Raw genomic sequence first — 15,262 nt, forward strand, 5'->3', positions numbered from 1 at the left:
TCGCATGTGACAACGGTGTACCAGCTCTAATGCCATGGCGAAAGTTTGAGCAAAACATGCTAACTGTTCTGTCTTTGGCTGCACAGACGAGCACAGAACACTATTTAGAGTCCCAGCCTCAGAGGAGACGAGAGCAGTGGATTTATTTATTTATTTACTGTATATTGCTGCTGCCACACAGATACATTTACACACATTTGTTTCCCAGCTGTTTACCTTCACAGACATAACCGACTGTTTTTTGTAACTCATGTGTTTTTAACGTAAACTTGTGTGTGAATGAGATCTTAGTACTCACATGCTGCGACAGCTGCTTTCTGTTCGTTTGCTTCGGATGTGTGCACTCAGAAAACCATATATCAGAAGTTTAAATTTATATTTTTAAATGTACTTTTTTCCTGTGATTCAGCAAAACTGAATTGACTCAGCAGCCAGTCTTCAGTGTCACATGATCCTTCAGAAATCATTCTAAAATGCTTATTTGGTGTTCAAGGAACATTTCTTATTATTATTATTATCAGTGGTAAAAACAGTTGTGCTGGTAAGTAAATGACATTTTCAAATAAATGCTTTTCTTTTGAACTTGAAAAAAAAAAGTATGACAAAAATACTGTCACTTTTGATCAATTTAATGCACCCCTCCTAAATAAAATAAATTTATTTAAAAAATAAAAAGTCTTACTGACCCCAAAACATTGGTGTCTATAACATTTTACTAATAAATTAATCACAATTATTTTTGACAATTAATTGCCAGAATTTCATGATTCTGACTATACACCACTTTAATATTGATATGAAGTTCTTTGTACTAGCAGTGTGTTTTGAAGGCTGCTTTGTTGTGGTGTAACACCGTGTCCTAACCAGATGCGATGCGACAAGATTCCAGCGACAAGCAATTTGGCTGTCCACACCAGACACGACATGACAACACGCCACGACACAATCACTCAAATATCACAGCCATTCAGAAGCGCACTGCACTCCCAACGAAATGGACAAGTTTATAATCTAATTCATAAATATGAACTTTTTAACATTATTGAAAGTACATATCGAGTGACTGATACCATCTTTGTTATGGAATACGCTTGTTGGTTCACATTGAGTTTGCAGTTTTAAAATAATAAATGATCTGTGGGGTATTTTGAGCTGAACCTTTACAGAAACATTCTGGGGACACCAGAGACTTATATTACATATTGTAAAATGTAATAATATGCATTTTATTATGTCATAATATGTCTCCTTTAAAATAACTTTTATATTTTTAAATGTACTTTTTTCCTGTGATTCAGCAAAACTGAATTGACTCAGCAGCCAGTCTTCAGTGTCACATGATCCTTCAGAAATCATTCTAAAATGCTTATTTGGTGTTCAAGGAACATTTCTTATTATTATTATTATCAGTGGTAAAAACAGTTGTGCTGGTAAGTAAATGACATTTTCAAATAAATGCTTTTCTTTTGAACTTGAAAAAAAAAAGTATGACAAAAATACTGTCACTTTTGATCAATTTAATGCACCCCTCCTAAATAAAATAAATTTATTTAAAAAATAAAAAGTCTTACTGACCCCAAAACATTGGTGTCTATAACATTTTACTAATAAATTAATCACAATTATTTTTGACAATTAATTGCCAGAATTTCATGATTCTGACTATACACCACTTTAATATTGATATGAAGTTCTTTGTACTAGCAGTGTGTTTTGAAGGCTGCTTTGTTGTGGTGTAACACCGTGTCCTAACCAGATGCGATGCGACAAGATTCCAGCGACAAGCAATTTGGCTGTCCACACCAGACACGACATGACAACACGCCACGACACAATCACTCAAATATCACAGCCATTCAGAAGCGCACTGCACTCCCAACGAAATGGACAAGTTTATAATCTAATTCATAAATATGAACTTTTTAACATTATTGAAAGTACATATCGAGTGACTGATACCATCTTTGTTATGGAATACGCTTGTTGGTTCACATTGAGTTTGCAGTTTTAACAGACAAAATTTTTTTTAAACTATCTATTGTTGCTTTCAGTATGGCTATAAAGGTCATACAAAATGATATTCAAACTCACATTAGACACTTAACTTAAAGCACATAATCAGTACCTGAGATGATCATTATCATAGTTTGTATGCTGTTGTTCCAGTCGCAGAAATAGAAACCGTTTCTAAAATAGAAATGTCGCCATCGCGGCTGATTACGACAAAAACTCGGAAAAGATGACATTTTCCAAAAACATGGAAAAGATCCCACACGGCGTCCCGTGTAGTTAGGACACGGTGTAACATCCATTTTTGTCTTGAGTGATTGTCGTTTTACACTTTTGGTCTAAACTATTAGTTTCATCAGTTGCTGTTTCTCTTTGTTTCCTTCAGCAAGCAGATCTCATCTCCCTGGGGAAGGTGGTGTTGGCTCTGGCGTGTAACTCTCTAGCTGGCATTAAGAGAGAAAATTTGCAGAAGGCCATGGAGCTGGTGTCAATCAACTACTCATCTGACCTCAAGAACCTCATTCTGTAGGCCTCTTTCTCTTTCTTACACATCTTTATAGCTTAAATGCTCTCAAAGTGGATATACTATGTCATATGACAGTTTGTGGTTCTGTATGTGTCATGTTAAGAATAATTAGCATGTTCATGCACTCATATATTCACACTTGTGCATTAGTTTGAATGTGGAACCACATCTTATGGTCATGTTTCGACCTTCAGGTACCTACTCTCGGAACAAAGCCGTCTGCGCAGTGTCAATGACATTATGCCCATGATTGGAGCACGATTTTACACTCAACTCGATGCCTCGCAAATGAGAAACGATGTCATTGAAGAGGACCTGGCCAAGGTATTCAAATGTGAAGTTTATATTTTCTATCCACCTGATTTTTTTACGTAAGAATGTCTGCAGCCAGTTGTAAATTTAATTTGTCTGGCTTCCGGTGTCATTTGCTTCCAGTTATTTTTAGCTGTATAAAAACAGCTTGTTATGCTGCTTGAATCTGCAAGCTGATGTTTTTTTTTTACGTTATTATTTTAATTTAGTGTCTTAATTATAAACACACTGGTTTGTAGCACAAACAGTTTTACCGTTTACTGCTCTTTGATATTCTTATATTTCCCTATAGCGGCTAATGAATTGGAAGTCTCACACATTCAAAGAAAACAGCTTACTTTCGCATTGAAAAATCAGGGGGAAACACCAGTGTTTCAAAAAGAATGATGCTGTTTAATGTAAATATTTAATGTATAGTTTTTAAGTCAGTTTATTATGAATTAATGTATTTATTATTTTTAAAAAAAAAACGTTTAATTACCCTTTTTTTTAATCAGTAATGATATTGACTTGAGAATAAAGTAAAAAAAAAAAGAAAAAAAATTGCAGTTCACTGATATTCTTAATGAGGTGTTGATACTTTAATCACTCTGATTTATTCAGTAGATTTGTCAGACTAATTTAAACAAATAACTGACTTTATTTGTGATTCATTAAAAGAACCAGCTCAAAAGAATCATAATTTTTTTTAATAGGACTTACACTAGTTATGCTGTGCTGATTGTTTTTGAGGCCGGACAGCCAGTGGGGAATTATTTTCTCTTACTTTGTCAGTCTTTTTATCTTGTCACTTTCCATTTAGAGCCACAACTAGGCTGTAGATTCGATATCAGTTCAGGAAACAAAAAGAAAGACCCTTCAGACCATGCTATCCAATTTAACCAGTATGCCATTATCTAGTGTGTGCTGAGCTTGCACTGGAGGGGGTGGAGGTGTGATCAGTGCGGATATTTTGGATGGTTTCAGCTGTTCTTTCTTCTGCTTTCCTCCTTTTGAACACTTGTATCAGATGTGTGAAGACTTTTTTTTTGTACCCCCCCTGTTACAAATGCCTACAAACATGCATTGATGTATTTAACCCCTTTTTTCATCAAGAGGACAGAAGTTTTAAACAGTGCGTGTCTCCTGTGTTTGTTTGACGCTGTGCTACATCTGATGTGAGAGCAAATGTGACTCAGAAAGAGGTTTAAATATGACCTGGTTTCCTCTCTTAACTTCCCTTTTCATAATCTGCAGTCTCACTTACGCAAAGCCAAAATAACCTTTTTTGTTACTCAAAAATGATCCTTGTAAGTTTTTATTACAACTTTCTGCTTATGCACCTGTATTTTGCAGGAGGTTCAAAATGGGCGATTGTTCCGCCTACTGGCAAAGTTGGGAACGATCAACGAGAGACCAGAGTAAGTCTTTTATTACAGCTAAAGTATTGAAACCTTTCTGAAATGGCAACCTTTTATAGAGTACTTTCAAAATGGTTCACTTCAACATTTAATTTTCATTCTTGTAGGTTCCAGAAGGACCCAACGTGGTCTGAGACTGGTGACCGTTACCTGCTGAAGCTCTTTAGAGATCACCTGTTCCACCAGGTAACTGAGGCAGGCACGCCCTGGATCGACCTCAGCCACATTGTGTCCTGCCTCAATAAGGTGAGCCTGTTTAGCTTGTGCATATTTGTGTTCAGACTTTAGTCAGGTTAGACACCAAAAACCTGCAGACCCTCACGGTTGTGTCATGATCAATAAGTCTCTTAAAGTATAAGATTATTTTACTTTTTTATGACAAGGGAACGTTAGTTTAGTTTGTAATGTCATGTGATATTTAATATATTTATATTAACCCATGATATTCATGATATTTGTAAAAAAGAAAATATATATTTTACCTTTGAAAAAAAAAAAATCAATGAATACACATGTATTTATGGTGTAAAGAAAATATAAATTTTTCTTGATAGTTACAACACATTACATTTTTAGAGCCATTGATTTAAATTTTTATCTTAAATAGTGTATGTTTTTCAAAACCAACCTGAAAATTATGCATAATTACAAGCAACTAAACCCTAACCATATTCCTATTGTAAGTATTTAATTGTATAATTACATACATTTTGTATTGCATATATAATTTTTTACCTTAAAAGCAAAAATAAAATGTAAATGTCTTTTTCATGGAACTCTATTATTTCTCATTCATCACTTCAGCTTTGCTAATTTAAACAGTCCACTATTTTTGTCACTAACTTCCTTTAATTGCTCATTGCAGTTGGATGCTGGAGCACCGGAGAAGGTCAGTCTGGTGTCACGGGATGAGAAGAGCGTGCTTGTGGTGACTTACTCAGACCTGAAGCGGTGCTTTGAGAGCACCTTCCAGGAACTGCTGGCCGCCACGAACGGTCCCCTGTAACCCCCAGCCATCCACAAGAGTGGGCTGGAACTGCCTGAAACAGAGCACATTGCACTACAGCCTGGAATCATAGGTGCAGAATGATGATCTCACGACCAGGGCGGAGCCAGCTGGCTGCTCACCTCCAGTCAGATACACTGTTCTGTCCAGAAAAAAAGTTGTTTTCTAAAGCTTATTTTTTTAGTTTTCACAACAACACCGCAGCTGCAGAATTATGAACTGAACTGAGAGCTGTGATGATGATTTTTTTTTTTTTTAGACTTGGGAACAATGTCCAAAAAATAAGAGACTTCCTGCTTTTATTTTTTATTTTTTTATTTGGAGAATGCACTAAACATTTTAAGTTTCTTTTTAAGTGATTGTGCGTGTCCCACAGGGTGCGTTGAGGGCCGGGGTCTCACACATGAAATTATAAGAAAAACAGAGCGCCGTTTTTCCATATCATCTCCTTGTGCATTTTTAATGAGGTACTAGAAATTGGAACAGACCACTGGTCATGTGTGCAGAGTCCTCTGCTCTGATGGGACAAACTGATGAGACTGACCACTTATGAATGTGTGGCATGAGTAGTACCGTGCCACCACTCCTCGTCTGCTGTAATGACCCATTTAAATGTTGGCCAACTTGGAGGCGGGAGGGGAAGTTACTGGTTGCCTGCAGTCGAGGGGGATTCCATGACAAAGGGGTGCTCTCTCCTCTTGCTGTGTAAACTTGTCATTTATTTCAGAATTTCGCAACATCCTTTTTCGTTTTATGGATGCTTTTTGAAATCGGATTTTGAGAGGATGGATTTTCGTTGTCGTTTCTTTTTATTTTTTTAAGTCAAGCTTTTGTGATAGGAACCAAATAACTGGACCACGCTAGCAAGGGAAACCAGTTCTGTCTCATTGTGGAATGTCCTCTAATGCCTCTGTTGTGGAGCATCCCAAGTTTCTGTCCATTTTGTCATTCTTTTCCCTAATTCGTTCTCATTTTCCCACTCTCCACGCTTGTATTGGTTTGGATATAGTGAATCTCAGTAGAGCTCTCTTGTGTTGTTTACTGTCTTTACCTTTCCTCACCAAGTTGTTGTACAGAGATGCATAATGGGATGTTTCTCACCTCACTAGTGTGATCTCTGTGGACCAATCCCAGCAGGATGGTTGGGATTGTATTGGTTTCTCTTGGTTTCGTTTTTGTTTAACTATGATTTGACCTACAAATTATGTGACGACATCCAGAAAAAAAGTTTGGAATTCACTCAGGTTGATCCCTGACAGGAATATGCCAATGACCGAATGTGTCTGACCTGTCATTGGTGACTGCCCAATCCGTGAGTCAAGGAACAGGTGGGACTTGCAGCACAGATTTGGGTGTGCCACACTGGACTGAGAGGGTGCAGGATACAGCAGGCAGAGCTGAGGATGCTGTAAGTTCTTTTTTATTTTAGTCAACTGATAAGTAAACTAAATGGTGAACATGGTGCCAAGCCCGTATCCCTCTCTGAATCACACACACACACACATTAATACACACCTTTGACAGGCCGATCTCATATCATGTACCGCACTCCAGACACACACATACATATGCACTCGTACATGAAATCCTCCTTCACCATCCCAGTATGTTTTATGCCCTTCTTGTGTTTGTCACATTTTTGAAATATTTGTGTGTACAGCAGTATTTTAATAAAGAGTAATAAAAGAGAACATTAGTTTGTTTGTTATTAAATGGCGTGATTACTGCTTAAATAGAGAATGACAAACTGCAGCAGCAAAAAGGAACTTGTTTGCAACTTGGCTCTTAGAGCACAGAGGAGAATCTGATGCTTTCCAAAACAAATGCTACAAAAATGACCAGCACTGAAAAAGCAGCAATGAGGCCCAGTCTCGGATAAGGTTTTGAACATAGCATAAAATTCAGGTTTCTTTTGGTTCTTATTTAGGTTTAAGATGCTTCCAAATAGCAGAAATGTATTGTTGTTTTTTAACCCATGTAACACACTACTGTTAAAAAGTTTGGAGTCAGTACGATTTTTTGCTAAGCAGCACAACTGTTTATCTTGAGCAGCAAATCAGAATATTAGTATGATTTATGAAGGATCATGTGATACTGAAGACTAGAGTAATGATGCTGAAAATTCAGCTTTGCCATCACAAGAATGTTATATTTTAACATTAAAATAAAAGCATTTTTAGTCATAATGTCATTTTTATTCTACCAATACTAAAAGGGTCTGTCCTCATTTCCAGGCCTTGTGCATCACTGGCAGTGTCAAAGGTTTGCTCTAGATCTGAAATCTGTCATTTCATTCTTTTCAGCATTAAATACAGCATATACTAGACTACTGAATGTAAATAAACACAGTGTCAGGTGAACTTTTCCAGCATATGGCTTGCAGCACATGAAATGTGCTCTACAGATAAACATTTGGTACCTACAAGCAGTGATTGTAATAAATGCTTTTCACAAGCTCATAAATGATATTAGCTGCTCTGTGATTACTAAAACAAAACTAAAGTGGTACAGATTACCAGTGGTTTCCAAAGAAGGTATACAGATGTGAGATAAGAGTTTCAAAACAAAAACAGATAAAATGCTGATTAGTAGTTGCAAGTATCAAGTCATGAAATACCTGGAAATTGACAGGCCTGAAGAAGTAAATCCTTAAAGAGTAATTATGAGTGATTAAAAAATTCATAGAAGTTCATTGAGTAAAAACGTGTGGGAATGTGTAGAGAAGTATAAGAGATTGGTTCAGAAATACTGGTTTGACAGGACAAACCTAGCACAATAAGGTACTGAAAGCAAAACAGTTGAGATGAGCAGTGATTTTGTGGTAGTGGTAACGGATGTTGACTGCTGTTTACAGGCACGTTGGCTGACGTGTGTTTTAGAAACGGGTAGAGGACAGCAGCTTCACAGTCTGGAGGGGGAGAGCAGCACCTCTGAGTAACACACAGGAGGAACCTCCCTGTGATGACCACAGGGGGCGCTATTCATACAAGGCAGCACTTTTGCAGGCAGCTTCATGCACTGGAATTTGACCTTTGGAGAAGAACCTGTAACACAAAAGGCAGTAACCTCATTTTATGTAACTGATTACATATATGTAACTTAATGCTTGTTTTGCACACATTTATTTTAACATAACACTTTTTGGGGTTGGTAAGATTTTTTTTAGTATTTATGAAAGTTAGATGCTCACCAAGGCTGCATTTATCCAAAATACTGTACAAACAGTAATATTTTGAAATATTACAATGTAAAATAACTTTTCTAAATTAATGTACTTAAAATGTAATTTACTCCTGTGATGGAAAAGAACAGCATTTATTTAAAACGGTAATCTTATAAATGGCTTTACAGTCACTTTTGACCAATTTAATGCATCCTTGCTGAATAAAAAAACTGTATAAAAAGTTCTTAAACTAAAAGCCCTTCAAAAAAGAAAATCTTACTGACCCCAAACTTTTGAATGGTTATGTAACAGATCATCGAAGCCAATGTCATGACACCTACTTGGTTATGTTTTTGGTTTTGAATCTGTCCATCCATTTTACCTGAAGCAACTCTTCAGACAGGAGAAACATTCCACTGTCAGACTGGTTGTCCTAAAGTAAGAAAAAGTCAATCTCAACAACTTCACCCAAGTGAAATTCAACTATATTCTAAAACACTTACATCAGGGATTTCTTTGTGTAGATCCTCAAAAGTGCTGATGGCTTTGATTTTCCCAGAGCTAAAATACATATTAAATTATTTTAATTTAATTGTACTTTAATATTTATTTTCATTTTATTTAATAATTAATTTGAAAAGTTGTAATTATTTAATTTACTATTTACTTTATTTTTTATGTTTAATTGAATTTTTATTTAATATTTATTTGAATAAAATGAAATTAAAATAAATATTAACAAGTGTATTTTTTAAAATATATTTTGAATTGTAATTATTGCATTTCACATGTAATTGTACATATTCAGTTAATACGTTAACATATTAACATACATTTGTACCTTGAAGTTCCCAGTGTTTTCTGGCTTATATCATTCTCTTCGAGGTGCGCTGTGACCGTATTTCCTTCTCCAGAAATAAAAGTGTTCAGTGGGACATAATCCTTTCCATCCTGTTAAAGAAAAAGTGTGTGCAAAAAAAGTTCTGACCGGTCAAATAAAAACAAGGAAAATGGCTTAATAAACACTAAATAATGTCCCACCTGTTGGACGCAGGTCTGCAGTAGGTCTCCCAGTATCTCCACAAGAGCAGAGAAAGAAGGTCTGTCCTCAGGGTTATTTTCCCAGCATGCCATCATAATGCTATATCTGTCAGACAAATCCCACAAGCTCATTATTAGCAATGTATTGGTTCACGGGACAATGATTGAACATGTTTTATATGGTGTAAACAGGGGTGAGAACTGACATCTCTGGGGTGCTGTACTCAGGAGGACACATCCGAGTCCCCTGCTTCAGTCTGTGACAAAAATCCTCATCAATGTTGAGCCCCGGGTACGGAGACGCTCCTATGGACCAGAAACACTGTTACATGGGACTGTTCTGAGGTCAGAGATAGATGTGGGGATCAGTCACTTTGTTATAAAGTTTCACTTTCATGCTTTCTAATGAGTTTTCCTCACTTTCATTCTCTTGCTATGACATGGCAGAACGACAAATGTCGATAGTTCTATTGTGCCATATTTCAAAGGGATTGTGTTATGAAAAAAATAATCTGTGGCATGTGCCGAATGCTTGAATTATCTGATGTACGTAAAGAGTATTGACATCACCAAGTGAGAAGATCTCCCAGAGCAGAACTCCATACGACCACACGTCACTCTGAGTGGTGAAGACTTTGTCGAAGATCGATTCAGGTGCCATCCACTTCAGTGGTAACCGTGCCTTCAATGCAAAACACATTCATTACACACATTTGGCCCTGATCATTCTTTATGTTGTTGACCATAAACTTTAATTTATTGCTGGCAGAACACTCACATCTCCCTTGCGCACATAGTCTGGGTCTTTGTATACGTCTCGGGCCAAACCAAAATCACATATCTTCACCACATTGTTGTCGGACAACAGGATGTTTCTGGCAGCAAGGTCACGATGAATGCACTGAAAACATGAAAAAAAAAACTTCAACCAATTCCATATTCATGTTCATATACCATGATGCAGACAAGAAGATGTTTTACCTTGCGAGAGGCGAGAAACTCCATACCTCTGGCTACCTGAAAGCTGTAAGAAATCAGATCTTCAAGCAGCAGAGGGTTGTTGGATTCAGGAAGAGAACCTGCAGAAGACAAACAGTAAGACTTTAGTCTCTTTAATGAACTGACCCAAAATGTCTAACTTTAATATTAAAGGGGTCATATGATGCTGCTAAAAAGAACATTATTTTGTGTATATTAGATTTGTTTTAGATGAATGAATAGTTCACCTAAAAATTTAAATTCTAAAAATTAAAATTCATTATTTACTCTCCTTACTCTCATGCTCTGCCAAATCTGACTTTATTTCTTCCATGTAACACAAAAGGTGAATTTTTGTGCAATATCCTGAAGAATATTTTTGATCCATGGAAGAAAGAGTCATATAGGTTTGGAACGGCATGACAGTAGTACTAGCTTTCAAAGGTTTGTGGGTGTTAAAATGTTTTAATGTTTTTGAAAGAATTATTTCTGCATTTATTTGATCAAAAATACAATAAAAACTGTAATATTGCACAGTATTATTACAATTTAAAATAACTATTTTCTAGAATTCCAGAATTCATTCTAATATGCTGATTTGCTGCTCAAAAAACATTTCTCATGATTATCAATATTGAAAACAGTTGCTCTGTTTAATATTTTTGTGGATATATTTTTCAGGATTCTTTGATAGAAAATTCAAACAAATGGCATTCATTTAAAACAGAAATATTTTGTAACATTACTTACTGACATATTTGAATCCTTGCTGAATAAAATAATTATTTCTTTCATTAATCTTACTGACCCTAAACTATTGAACGGTAGAATAAATGATGACAGAATTAAAAAAAAATTGTAAACTATTCCCTTCATGTATTTTTGCTTCTAAATAAATCATTGTTATACTAGTTAAAGATTGTCGGTTCAACAAGTTTTATGGTTCATTATTAATAAATTAAATGACATCCTGCATGTGATGTAAGCTCACCACTGTCCTCCTCTGAGATCTCTTCTTTCTCCTCACTAAACCCTGAACTGGCATTGCTCTGGCTGCTGGACACACTGGCCAATCGTCCTTTATATCCCTCCTTCATGTCTCCCTCCTCTTCTCTGTTCACCTGAGCCAGACACACACAGCAGCATTCAGCGGGAACACATCTAGTGAATAATGCACATATCAACATATCACTGTGTGTTAAATAAAAGGTCTCCATATGTATCTCATACTTTAGCACTAGGCCCCACTGATCTTGGATCAGCACTCAATGAGTATCACAGAAACACAATGTTCTTTGTATGAAGCTTTTGTAGAGGTCATTCAAGGAGGTAATCAGCTGTAGAGATGGTCACACAGAGGGAAGTATGACTCTGTTGTCTTGATGAACACTGGTCTGTTTATTTCAGAAGGGAATAAGAGAAGTCTATAAACTTGACATCAGACATATATAGAGGTCACTGAACCTCACAATACCACAAACCAGCAGTTCCCCGCTTAAAATTCTGAAGACTTTCTGAGTGACATTCTGCAAAACTAATAAAAGATTGTATTTTAGATATAGTTGATGACTGACTATAAAAAATTAACTGAAATGAAACTGTTGAAGTGAAATGTAGATAGATAGACAGACAGACAGACAGACAGACAGACAGATAGATAGATAGATAGATAGATAGATAGATAGATAGATAGACTAACCCTATTCAACAGGAACACCTCTCGTTTGCTCTTAAGGTATGCAGACAGGTTGCCAAACTTACAGTATTCAACTATGAGCATCAGAGGCCCTGAAAACGAACAAAAAAAACCCATATAAAATTAAAACATACAGAACAACACCCGTTCATGCTGTTCAAAAGTTTAGATTTTTTAAATATTTTTGAAAGAAGTCTCTTATGCTATTTGATCAAAAATACAGCAAAAACAGTAATATTGTGAAATATTATTACAATTTAAATAGCTGTTTTCTATTTTAAATATTCTAAAATGTTTTCATAATCATTACTCCGGTCTCCCATATCACATGATCTTTCAGAAATCATTCTAACATGCTGAAACACTTATGCTAACATTCAGAAACATTTCTTATTATTATCATTGTTGAAAAAAGCTGTGCTGCTTAATTTTTTTTTGTGGAAACAGTAATACATTTTTTTTAGGATTATGTGATGAATAGAAAGTTTAAAAAATAGCATTTTTTAAATATATATATAAATATTTTGTAACATTATAAATGTCTTTACTGTCACTTTTGATCAATTTAATGCATCCTTGCTGAATAAAAAGGATTCATTTCTTTTTTTTTTTTAAATCATGCTGACCACAAACTTTTGAATGGTAGTCTATATAAACACCCATGGAGATTTTAACTATCACTTTTATAGCCGGCATACAGTAAAACCAAACTTTGAGGGTTTACAGAGAAATGATGACATGCAGACCTCCTGTTTTGGTACATGCACCAAGAAGATTGACCACATTGAGGTGATGACCAAAATGATTGAGGATCTTCAGTTCTGTCATCAGAGCCTTGTGTTCACTGGGCATAGCGCCATCTGCAGGAACAAGACAGACATAACTCCTAAGTGATGTATATTTGCTAAATAGGCTTTTTATTACACAATAGGTATTTTTAAGGTCCTTGAGCAGTTTTAATGTTTAAAAACATACCTTTAAGCATTTTGACAGCCACTGTGGTGCAGCTGGCTGAATTGCAAATGCCGAAAGCTGAGGCCTGCATTACTCGCCCAAATGCCCCTCGCCCAAGGGGCTTTTCTGGAAAACAGGACAATAAAGAGCATATCAGTATATCACATAACAGCATCAATACAACTTATAAAGAACATACACAATTTACCTAGTTTAAGGCGGTCACGTGGAAACTCCCATTGGGCAGGATCATACTGTAACCTGTCACAGTGCTCAACCAGAGGCTCCTCCCCTGGATGCAGGATGATTGGCAGGTACTCTGCTTTGCCATTAGTGGAGTTTGGCTGAGAATGACACACATAATATAGATATATATTACATGGTACTGTAGTATAAGCAGATTTGATTGGCCTTCATACGTGTTGATTTGCTCTCACCTGTTTGAGTTTGCGAATCAGCAGTGTGAGAAGCAGCCAGAAGAGAGTGGCCACCACGCATGTACATGCTAGAGTTGGGATCTCCAGAGAAAGGGATTCAGATGAACCTATGGGATAAATAAATAAGTGTTGTCACATAATTTGTGTCTTTAAAGAGAGAAATAAAAAGAGAGGGATCAATGGGACATATCCCGGATCACATTTGTCCTGAGCATGAGCATGACAGGTCATGAGTAATGCATTAGCCTCTATAGAAACAGCTAAACAAATGAACCTACATAGAAATAGGTAAACAGTTTAAGGGTTGAAAAGCCAAGGCCATCTGTGGGAAATGAAAATGGGAGACAGTTTCCTTCCTGATGTATCGGAAGAGAACAGCGTGAACGTCTCCTCTCAGCACCGTGTTTAGAAGCATCCGACAAGAGTAAATAAGGGAGTGTGAGAAAAATGATGAGAGAGAAAGAAACAGAGAACTAATACCAACATGAAACTTTGTAAAAGGAATATTCATGCATACATTAAAAGTTTAAAAGTCTGGGGTCCAATGCATGAAGGCTGCATTCATTTTATTTGTAAAAAATATAGTCAAAATTGCATTATTGTGAAATATTATTACAATTGTTACAAAGTAACTGTTTCTATTTTAATATATTTTAAAATATAATTTTCAGCAGCCATTACTTCAGTCTTCAGTGTCACATGATACATTATTCATTCTAATACGCCGATTTGATGCGCAAGTAACATTTCTTATTGTTATCAATGTTGAGCACAGTTGTGCTGCTTAATATTTTTTTGTGGAAATGGTGATACATTTTTTTTCCTGGATTCTTTGATGAATAGAAAGTCCAAAAGAACAGTGTTTATTTGAAATATAATTTTTTGTAACAATGACACTTTTGATCTAATAAAATGTATCGCTGCAGAATAAAATAATAATAAAAATACCTTACTGACCCCAATCTATACAGTAGTGTTTATTCAGTAGATGGTGATTTAAAGGTGATTTTCATTGTTTACAAGCTGCTAAATTAATATTGTTCTGTTTTAAAACAACAATTATTTATTAATTATTATTATTATTATTAAATTTACACTTGCCATAAACATAACAGAGTTAAAATAATAATAGTACAAATTAAAATTTACTCTCAGGTCTTGAGACGATAGACTTGATCAGTATCGCGTCATAGCTGTGTGGGCGGAGTCGGCGTGGGGGAAAACAGTAGGGATGGGCGATACCCCTTATTTTGTTTTCGATACGATACCGATATTTTTCAAGGCAGTATCGTCGATATCGATACCGATTCGATACTTCTGCACTAAACTTTTAAATTATGAAATGTATTAAATTATTAAATTACTAAGAGTAAAATGGGTAATGAAAACCACTTAACTTTGTTTAAAACGCATTTTAACCCGTTTAATCCCAAATTTTTCCCAGACATGAAAATATCCAAATGATGTGTCATTAGTAACCCTTTGAAATAATCAAAACATTTTTATTTTTTTTTGGAAAAGTGTGTGAAACATTTTATTTTATCGTCAGTCACAATTGTAACCGGTGGGATAATGTGTATACTGAATTAACATATTTCTGCAGTCATAAAAATTTTTATATATCTTAGCCCAGCTATTTTAAACTGTTTGATCACATTCTAGGGTCACTATTATGCATAAAAAATAGGGATGCACCGATACCGATACTGGTATCGGTATCGGGCCCGATACTGGCCTCC

General features: G+C 35.7%; 2 protein-coding genes across 5 annotated transcripts in view; one reads left to right on the top strand and one right to left on the bottom strand.

Moving 5' to 3' along the window:
• Nucleotides 1-6,945, top strand: part of LOC107716413 (PAB-dependent poly(A)-specific ribonuclease subunit PAN3-like) — a 20,237-nt gene extending 13,292 nt beyond the window's left edge. For all 3 annotated transcript variants that reach the window (XM_016522857.1, XM_016522856.1, XM_016522858.1), the window contains exons 14-18: nt 2,396-2,535; nt 2,731-2,860; nt 4,184-4,248; nt 4,356-4,494; nt 5,114-6,945. In XM_016522857.1, coding sequence (XP_016378343.1) covers nt 2,396-2,535; nt 2,731-2,860; nt 4,184-4,248; nt 4,356-4,494; nt 5,114-5,254 — 615 coding nt within the window. In that variant the 3' untranslated portion in view covers nt 5,255-6,945. The remainder of the gene's footprint in view (nt 1-2,395; nt 2,536-2,730; nt 2,861-4,183; nt 4,249-4,355; nt 4,495-5,113) is intronic.
• Nucleotides 6,946-7,412: 467 nt separating this feature from the next.
• LOC107716416 (vascular endothelial growth factor receptor 1-like) overlaps nt 7,413-15,262 on the bottom strand; it is a 35,878-nt gene continuing 28,028 nt past the window's right edge. The window contains exons 16-30 of one of the 2 annotated variants that reach the window (XM_016522861.1): nt 13,524-13,630; nt 13,295-13,430; nt 13,108-13,212; nt 12,879-12,992; nt 12,136-12,224; nt 11,428-11,557; nt 10,440-10,537; nt 10,237-10,359; nt 10,029-10,140; nt 9,665-9,764; nt 9,459-9,564; nt 9,259-9,368; nt 8,921-8,978; nt 8,800-8,850; nt 7,413-8,298 (exon numbers count right to left, since the gene is read on the bottom strand). In XM_016522861.1, coding sequence (XP_016378347.1) covers nt 8,266-8,298; nt 8,800-8,850; nt 8,921-8,978; nt 9,259-9,368; nt 9,459-9,564; nt 9,665-9,764; nt 10,029-10,140; nt 10,237-10,359; nt 10,440-10,537; nt 11,428-11,557; nt 12,136-12,224; nt 12,879-12,992; nt 13,108-13,212; nt 13,295-13,430; nt 13,524-13,630 — 1,472 coding nt within the window. In that variant the 3' untranslated portion in view covers nt 7,413-8,265. Of the gene's footprint in view, nt 8,299-8,799; nt 8,851-8,920; nt 8,979-9,258; nt 9,369-9,458; nt 9,565-9,664; nt 9,765-10,028; nt 10,141-10,236; nt 10,360-10,439; nt 10,538-11,427; nt 11,558-11,666; nt 11,831-12,135; nt 12,225-12,878; nt 12,993-13,107; nt 13,213-13,294; nt 13,431-13,523; nt 13,631-15,262 lie in introns of those variants that run through there. The other variant, XM_016522862.1, reaches the window with a different exon arrangement.

Source organism: Sinocyclocheilus rhinocerous, unplaced genomic scaffold (assembly GCF_001515625.1).
Source record: "Sinocyclocheilus rhinocerous isolate Xijiao unplaced genomic scaffold, SAMN03320098_v1.1 scaffold360, whole genome shotgun sequence".
Classification (NCBI taxonomy): Eukaryota; Metazoa; Chordata; class Actinopteri; order Cypriniformes; family Cyprinidae; genus Sinocyclocheilus; species Sinocyclocheilus rhinocerous.